At 41.5% G+C, this 9457-nt stretch overlaps 1 protein-coding gene across 1 annotated transcript; it reads right to left on the bottom strand.

Annotated features, from left to right (window-relative positions):
• Positions 1-653: 653 nt before the first annotated feature.
• Positions 654-4489, bottom strand: LOC124259538 (cholinesterase-like). Its single transcript, XM_046693679.1, has 3 exons — positions 3020-4489; positions 1773-1945; positions 654-841 (listed from the first exon to the last, which is right to left on the bottom strand). The coding sequence occupies exons 1-3, from the start codon at positions 4486-4488 to the stop codon at positions 756-758; spliced, it is 1728 nt and encodes a 575-aa protein (XP_046549635.1). The 5' UTR covers position 4489; the 3' UTR covers positions 654-755.
• Between the last annotated feature and the right edge of the window lie 4968 nt (positions 4490-9457).

The following is a 9457-nucleotide window of genomic DNA, read 5'->3' as shown; positions in this document are numbered from 1 at the left end:
GGGCCAACAAAAATAGTGCATTACGGTACATTATGTGTTAGGGTGATCAAATACTAGTACCTGTGAATGTCAATCACAATCCAGTATATACTGAAGTTATGGTAGAACTACAAAATATCTGGAAACACAATTGGTAACAGGTAGCTCTTTATTTAACACAGACATTACAACATTAATACTCTGCAGAAATGAAAGTAAATCATGATATTAAGACAGTGAAATACGTGCTCTCTTCCTTAAAGAAGTGTTTATCTATTTATTTGTTCTCAACATGAGAAGAGGTCGCTTCTTCAATCTGATTGTGAATCGGGCATATTAGATTAAAAGAATGTTGCGGTTTAAGTTTTGCTTTACATCACGTACAGGTATGTCAGTCAATACATCAATCCAGAATCCGTATATAAACCACGATCGCAAGTGTACCGTGCAACAAAGCCAAATCAGTCCACTATGGTAAAAACTCGATGTTAATTTGCTTGTGATTAATATTAATGAAAATATCTTATCTAACAATGGTAAACGATACATTATAAATCAGATTGAACCTAACCAAGATGTTTGCCATCAGGACAAAATCTTCTTCATTCAAATCTGTATATCTCAGTGATGACAGGCAAAATTTTAATGATATTGACGGGAAACGCAAGCGCTGCTGAGGTAGTTCCTAGAGAGTAAATTATCCGCCCTCTTGGGCCACTTCAGTGAAATTAGGATTCCCATTCTGGCATCTTTGGCGCTGCGTCGATTCCAAAGTTTCAGAGAAATCGGACCATCAGCATCCCAACAAGGAGAGACGCAATGCTGACCTGCACAGCTTCTGCTTCAGAGGAGCCTCCTCCTCCTGTTGAAGGGAAACAAACAACACTGATAAGACTGAGTTAGTGATTGAGTTTAGATTTGCGCCGCATTTAGCAATATTCCAGCAATATCACGGCGGGGGACACCAGAAATGGGTTTCACACATTTTACCCATGTGGAGAATCGAACTTGGGTCTTCGGAGTGACGAGCGAACGCTTTAACAACTAGGCTAGCCCATCGCCCCCTGATGAGGATGAAGAACTGGAGTAAATGATGACGTTTAACAGAATCCATGATATGGATTAAAGATATGTCTGAAAATTGTCATGATTTTATATTTCTACACGAATGAAACAAATATTGGACGGGCATCAAACTAAGATAGCTCACTTTATAGAAAAGTCAAGAATCCGTGTAAACATTCAGTTCACAAAAAATATTGAAAACGGAAAATAAATTATGGTAATTTCGATTGTGTCTATATAACCATTATAGATTCCCGCAACGATTTTGTAGAAATGGCTGACTTAATTTGAGGGTAATATATTAGGGTATGACCCCGACCGTGTTGGAAGCGTAAATTTTCCCGGCTGTACATGGATTACTTCCCAGCTTCAGTTCTTAAATATCTTACTAATAACAATGAATTATCTCGCAAGAGAGACAGGGATTCCTGGATGTAGACGGATTACTTCCCTTTCACCCAGTAGCAGCATTGAAACAACTTACCAATGACGATAAATTGTCTTTCAAAGACTGGCAGGAATTCCCGGAAGAAGATGAATTACTTCCCTTTGAGCCAGTTGCATTTTTTAAAAGACTTACCAATAACGATGAACTGTCTCACAAAGTGTGACAGGAATTCCTGGATGTGGATAGATTACCTCCCTTTGAGCCAGTAGCAGCTTTCAAACAACGTACTAATAAAGATGAATTGTTTCACAGAGGACAAGGGTAGCTTTAAAGAAATTACCAATAACGATAATCTTCCTCTCAAGGAGCGGCAGGAACTCGCGGATGAAGAAGCATTGCTGGTACTGCAGCCCTTGCACGGTTGAGAGCGAGATTATGTCCAACTTTACATGTCTGTTGTTGGAGCTGTACTCTGGCCATGTCACAGGTACCGAGTCGGGTTGGTTTGGCTGGCTGGGAATTCGTAAAGACGAAATATCTCATTCATTACATATACAGTTTCATGAAATTAGTTTAACAACACAAGTCAAATGTCACCAGTGCTTCAACATATTCAGTGCCAACTTGTTTGAGGTTTAATGCGAGGGTGTGGTGCGGTGGGGTTAAATGCTGCAATATTTCTGTTTCCAAAGGACTGGTGTGTGTGTTCATGGACCTGTAAATGGAGTTCAGAAAGTTTTGCGGGCATTATCAAGTTACAGTGGCACGCACATTTCTGATAACGTGCGGGCGTTTTAATGATAATTCTATCCATTTTAGCTATGATGTGTTAAAAATCGGACTGGTCAGCTTTGAGCCTGTATACTCTTTCTGTGTGGTGAATCCAATTCAGGGATGTATTGTTACGATTCACTTGCTAATTCGGTCAGATGAAAGTATCCCTTTAAAACTTCATTTCGTTATTCGCGAGTCCAAAATGAATTTTGTTTCAAGGGAAGAGATTTTGAATAAATTTGGGTGAGATTCGTTAAAGCGAGATATATACAAAATTGAATACACCCAGTGCCGAATAACAGTTAGTACTCTTATATGACAGTAATGTGATCACTAATCGTTGTCTCGAAATTCTGTGTAAATGGTCAAAGAATATATTGTTACCGTTTCACTACATATAATGAATAGTTATCAACTGAACCCAATGCTAGTGATGTGTACAATGTTCGACTCATAGTCGATTCAGTGCACCCCTAAACTATTGGAACTTTTGGAGAACAAAGGTAAACTGATAACAAACCAAGGGTCATTACCAAGCCGAATTGGGCATTTCGACCCCATAATAGGATCCTGCCAGGGTAAGGGGACCAAACGCAACATTTGAGCAACTGATAATATATGATGATATTCAGCCTACATTTCTTCCCTTGCTATTTAACCCACCATTCATCAATTTCACATCTTTTTCGGGGTTGTCTGTAAATCTTCCTATTATTGACGTCATGAAAATCAATGTACATGCAGTAACCATGCCAGCGATCTTTACCACCCGAACCTGTTAGTTGCATCTATAAGAATATAAGCATTACTTACCCTGACTTCGGCAGGTTAGTGAAGTATGTCATGGTTCTCCTCGACAGGGTCTTCTCGTCGTTAGTGAATGAGAAACTTGAATCCAAGGGCAACCCAAACACGCTCTCCAACTCATAGGTGTGAGGGGCACCAACCCAAGCAGGCAGAGGGTTGAGAGTGATCCGATGTTCGAAGCTGTAGAGGTAAGACGGGTTGTTGACGGAGTAGTAGTGAAGAAAATCAATAATTGGGCATTTGAAGTCCAGATCGCTCCAGAGGTTCTTCAGGAGTTCCACGTAGTCCGGAGTCGTTCCTGGAGTCTCCAAGCTCCCATAGTACATGGTAAGATTCTCCTGGAATCGCTGGATATCTGTAGCGTTGAAGACAATGTCCAGGATGTCATTGTACTGAGCCTCTGTGAGCGTGAGGGAATCAGGAACAGGAGTCGGACGTAAGAGATCGGCTACGATGGGGTTCATGAACAGAGTGGCTTCATCTTTCATTACCCCAGCTATGATGGATGTGTTCTTGTAGTAACCTGATTTCAATATTGCCATTGGTGAGTCCGACAGGAACATACCATCGATGACTGGGACGAAGGGGAAACCGCGCGACGCGATCATCGACTGGCTGTCAATCAAAGCCTGCGGGTCTGCGTCTTTGAAACACTGGAGGAGATCTTGATCCGAGGCAGCGGAGCAACCGTTGAGCTCTCCAAGCTTCATAGCATTGTTTCTGGCGGTGTCTGCGTCGGTGTGAGACCAGTAGGCAGTAGGAGAACCGCTCTGCATGACTGCAAAATCAAACAGGTCCCATGAAGCTGGCGACATCAAATGGAAACCAACACAGGCGGCTCCAGTTCCTTGTCCAAATAAGGAAATTTCGCTGGGACTCCCGCCGAAGTTGCCAATGTTGTCTTTAATCCACGTCAGCGCCATGTGTTGGTCCCACAGCCCCATGTTTCCAGGAATTGTGTCAGGTCCCAAGTAGGCGAACCCAAGCGGTCCGAGTCTGTAGTTGATAGTCACAACGATGACGTTGTTTTCTGCGGCCAGGTATTTACCGTCAGTTAGCTCATATATTGCACTGCCACGATCAAACCCACCACCATGGATGTAGATGACTGTAGCCTTTAAAGCTGAGTTGACAGGAACCCACATGTTAAGATACAGACAGTTTTCACTGAACGTTGTCGGGTTTTGCCTGTAGACTTCTGTCTGAGTCGGAAGGTTGGATAGCTGAAGACATGATGCTGGAGGCCTCTGGGTAATGAGCGTGCTGGTCCAATTATCGGGAGGCTGGGGTTTCTGGAAGCGTAGATCATTCAGTGGAGGCTTAGCGTATGGAATACCATAGAATTGGTTTACAAACCTGCCAAGCACACGAATTCGTGTACCGTCAATGTTTCCACTGTTGGTATTGACGACGATGTCAGCAACACAAATGCTTAGAAACACTACAAAAAACGTCACCTCCAAAATATTCCGCATCTTCAGCATGATGAATCTGAAACACAAGGTTCCGTTTAATAGATGTGGATAGACTGAGTGAGTTAGAAATGAATGTCACACCGGCAATATTATAGCCATATTGTGACGATATTAACTTTTATTTCCCACGTGGTCAACGCATACTGATCTCGGACGTCACACGAGTGTTAGGTCACGTTCTGACGTAGCTACTTTTTTCATTCATAACAAACACGCGAATTCATTCATTCTACAACTTAAATGCATTGTGGGAATGTAAACATTACGAACGTTGCCGTGTCGCTGTTTAATTGTGAGTCGAACTGAGACATTATATCCGTCGAAAAACATCTGCGCAATGTTTCCACCAGTTATGTTAGCCGAATGAAGCAACTGCAAACCAAGAAACGCGGTGCTACGGAGTAGTTTACTGTAGGAGGCTGTACGAGGCGATGACAACTGACATGCATCGTGACGTCGGTTACCAGGGCAGTGACGTCATTACAGTGTGACGTCATGCAAATATTGTACTACAGTACAAAACTCTTCCGCAACCTTTTTATGAAACCGGTTTCGGTTCGAAACTAAAATATGAACAAAAATACGCTATTTTGTCAATTTAATGCATGTAAGACGTGGGTAATAAATAAAATACCACACTCGGTCTCATTACATACGAATTATACGATACTTGTGACCTTCCTATGTTATCTGACCTCGCTTTCTCTCGGTCAGATACCATAGGAAGGACACTCTCTATTTACAACTAACAATTACAACATCTTCCTGCCCTTAGAAACACCACAATAACTAGATTAGTTAAAACTAGATTGAGAGGATGGTAAAGGAACACAAAAGCCGTTCGATTATTTAATAATTTAAACGAGCTTGAGAACACAAGGAACCGACGTTTAGCCATCATTCTACGGATCATGGTGACTAACGATGCTTCTGCCATTGCATCACAGCAGGATTAACGACATGCCTTCGGATGACAACGTGGAATATAATTTCCACTTCCATTGAAAGGCGTGTCTGCAGGACTGGATCGGTCTATTATTTTGATCTCTCAATACTAAATATTATATACTTTCAGAGCCTGTCTACAAAACCGAGTCCAATGTATTTTTAATGAACGAAGCATACATCCAGTCACATTCAATTACAAGTCTGTACATGCAGGAAGTTCGCATTATGCAGTAGCTTCACGTATCTCATTAGTCGTTCTACTAAACCTGTCAGTATTTTTTCAGCTAGCTACACTTGCTCTGTAATGTCGATTCAGCTATACTGCTTACCAGCATGTTCCCCAAATGGTGTGAAACCTGCTATATGGTGTGCTGGTCTACAAGTTCAGGTGCTCAGAACCCATGAGGATCCGGGTTAAAAAATGGTCAGCCCATACTTGATGCAAGAGTCGACTAACGAGATCGGGTGGTCAGGCTCGCTGACCTGCTTGACACATGTCATCGTATCCCAATTGCATAGATCGATGCTCATGTTGGTGATCACTGGATTGTCTAGCCCAAACTCGATTATTTACAGACCGGTGCCATACAGATTGAATATTTCTGTGCTGTGCGTATTAGGACAAACAAACCAAACCCAATGCAGGTACTCCGTCACTGAGAGCCAGGGTTTGATTCCCGTATCGATGCAAGTGAGAAGATATTAGTATTCCCAATGCATTTGTTGATTATAACTAACAAGACTATATACTTCTGAAAATATTATCTCATCCCTGAATTCCCTTACTGTACTCGTTACTGATTGTTAGTCTTGAATAATTGTTAATTTTGAATCATCGTTAATCTGGAATCATCATTAATCTGGAATCAAATAAACCTGAACGCTTCCTTTCATTCCATTTGTAACTTAAATCGTTAAGACGTTTAAACTTTATATATACCTGTTAAACATACAACCACTGGGGCGTAAGAGGCGACTAACGGGATCAGCTGGTCAGACTCGCTGACTTGGCTGACACATGTCATCGGTTCCCAATTGCGCAGATCGATGCTCATGCTGTTGATCACTGGATTGTCTGGTCCAGACTCGATTATTTACAGACCACCGCCATATAGCTGGAATATTGCTGAGTGCGGCGTCAAACTAAACTCACTCACTCACCCACCACTCGGGATTATTGAGGTCATATTCCAAATGACACGTTAACGATGCAGTGCGAAGTTAAATATGCACTGCGAGGATACACCACAACCGTATCAAGTGTTTCAGTGTGGGACCAAAGAGCCAGAAACTCTCATGAGTCAAGAAGCCAAATCGGTCACCCATCCAATTACCCCCCACAACCACTGTGGCTTAACTGCACCAATGTGTGACCTGTGCGCCATACGTACGGGACGACCCATGACGATCCGGGTTAGAATTAGGAGATAAACCTACTGTGTGGGAAAATCAGAGGTACATAACGAAATTATAATAGCTCTAAATTTCATTTAAAACCGAACGCGTAGCGTGAGGTTTTAAATGAACAATTTATAATTTCGTTATATACCTCTGATATACCTCTGATTTTCCAACACAGTAGGTTTATCTCCATTCTACCATGACAATTTTATGAACAATTTCAGGTGGTTACGAGTCAATACGTGAAGCGGCCTCGCATTCCATTCTCATGTGGCATCGCCCGAAACGGGGTGATTGGTGGCAAACCGTCAATGACTAACAAACTCCAGATTCAGTAATAACAAATCACGTTTTGTTTTTTCAATGCATCACCAATCATTAACTGATAAGTTGGAAAACATATATCAAATAAGTTTAAAAAGCTTGGTTCACATTTGAAAATTCCACCGTAGACCCTATCCCCACCAAAATAATGGCAGCAACCTCATGGCCTTGACCTATTCTCGGAAGTCATTGTTTACATTTACGTGCAAATTTGGAAAGATGTGACAGGAGAGCCCCTGACAGTTTGCGCAAGGTTAACCTGATTGTGTGACTGAGATAGTCTTTGATATCTAATTACTGGTACTGGTACAAAATTTAAGAGTAGAGGCGCTTTTGCTGTAATGAGAAGTCCGGGTTGTACCGAATTTAGATACTGTTGAATTTTGCGCCCTGTCAACTTGACGATTTCACACACCTCTGCGTCTGCGTGCGACAGCTGTGGTGACTCTTACACACTCATGTGTGTACTTTGTGCTCAAATTCGATTCTACGGATATTATTTTCTACATTTTGGAAAGTGTTTTGTGACCTAGTGGCTTCAAAGTGTAGTGAATTCAAATTGAATCGGATTCGCTGGCATGTTCGCGAGTCTGTTGACAAAGAGCCAGATTTGTGGTGATATTTCCGAAAGGATGGATCAGGACATGAGGGTGTACCTCTGGCATAAACACGGTAAGGTAATTAATTATACTTTAATAGACTACTTTAGATCAAGCAGTGTAAGGGATAAGAGGGATCATGGCTAAGCTAAATAACTTTTTCAACGATATTATACTTTTAGAAAAAAAAATATGTTGGGCTAAACAGAACGGTTTGCAGATTCTGTAATTGTGTTTTACTACCGCTAAATTTGAAACAGTACAAATTTCAAAATATCATTTTGTTTGAATTGATAACCCAACTGTTTATTTATGTGGACGGAAGGCATTAAAATTTCTTCGGCGTTCGATGTTAATGCATCCTCCGTTACCGGATCAAGATCAGTGGCGATATCGTTGACGAAAGCTGATAATAAATTTAACACGGAAATTATGTAGCAGTCTATTGCTGGATCTATTCTGACATAACATAGAATCAACGTAAACATATTTGTTTTTGCTGAATTTTTATTCGGAAAGCAGACGATGTTTTGATCTTGTTCGACTGAATATTTGTTTCCATGCTTTCGAAGTACTTTTGCATGTATAAACACCTATAGCTGTGATTAACGCAAGTAGTGAGTCGAGCCCGTCATCGCTAAATCCCTCTTTAAAGACATATGTGTAATTTCCGACAGCAAAATCGCCACAATTTATCGATGCATCGGTAGGTTGTTTGGTGTCCGCCATGTTGGTGGGCAGACAAAAATAGTGCATTACCGTAAACCATGTATGATTGCGCACGGAAAATCAGAGACCTGTATAACGTGATTATATACCTCTGAATGACTTTAATTAACCAATCACAATCCAGTGTTTACTGAAGTCATGGTAGAATTGACCTTCAGTAACCCATGCTTGTCGTAAGAGGCGTCTAACGGGATGCGGTGGTCAGGCTCGCTGACTTTGTTAACACATATCATCGTATTCCAAATGCGTAGATCGATGATCGTGATTTTGATCACTGGATTATCTCGTCCAGGCTCGATTATTTACAGACCGCCGCGAAATAGCTGGGATATTGCTGAATGCGGCTTAAATCTAAACTCACTTCGGGACGGGTTTCGGTTTATCAAATGATAACACCGGGTGTCCAGACACCTGGCCACTGACCATAGCCTCGATGTTATGAAGGATTAGGCTCTGGGCCTAGATTTTCGAAGCTCTCTTAGCGATAAGATAGTCGTAAGTGCCATACATTAACATTAACTTACGACTATCTTAGCGCTAAGAGAGCTTCGAAAATCTAGGCCCGGGTCAGTTGGCAGTCGCAACTATTTCATTTTCGAATTCCTCAAATATCAACTGGTTTAAGACATAGACGCATTGTATGCAGACCACATTAATGAAAAGGAGATAGAGATCATTTCACAGTACGACATACATTTTCCTGGTCAAAACTGGAAATGAACCCCGAAGGATGCGCTTTGTCTTCCTTTACTAAACAGCCCAGCTCCAGAGCAGTGTGCCCCATATACGGTCAAAATGCTCGGGCAAACTGTAAGTCTCAGCAAATTTAACTGAAGTAATTTAACAGCTGCAATGTTCAGCTACAAATAATTATAGAATGCCTTCTTTGAATACAATGTAAATACAAGATGTATGGTCGTACAACTGCAATACAATCAGCGCTTGTTCAAACACTCTTATCATACAAG

The sequence above is a fragment of the Haliotis rubra genome, unplaced genomic scaffold (assembly GCF_003918875.1).
Source record: "Haliotis rubra isolate DU_JTF1 unplaced genomic scaffold, ASM391887v1 Scf727, whole genome shotgun sequence".
NCBI lineage: Eukaryota > Metazoa > Mollusca > Gastropoda > Lepetellida > Haliotidae > Haliotis > Haliotis rubra.
This window is presented reverse-complemented; position numbering and strand designations above follow the sequence as displayed.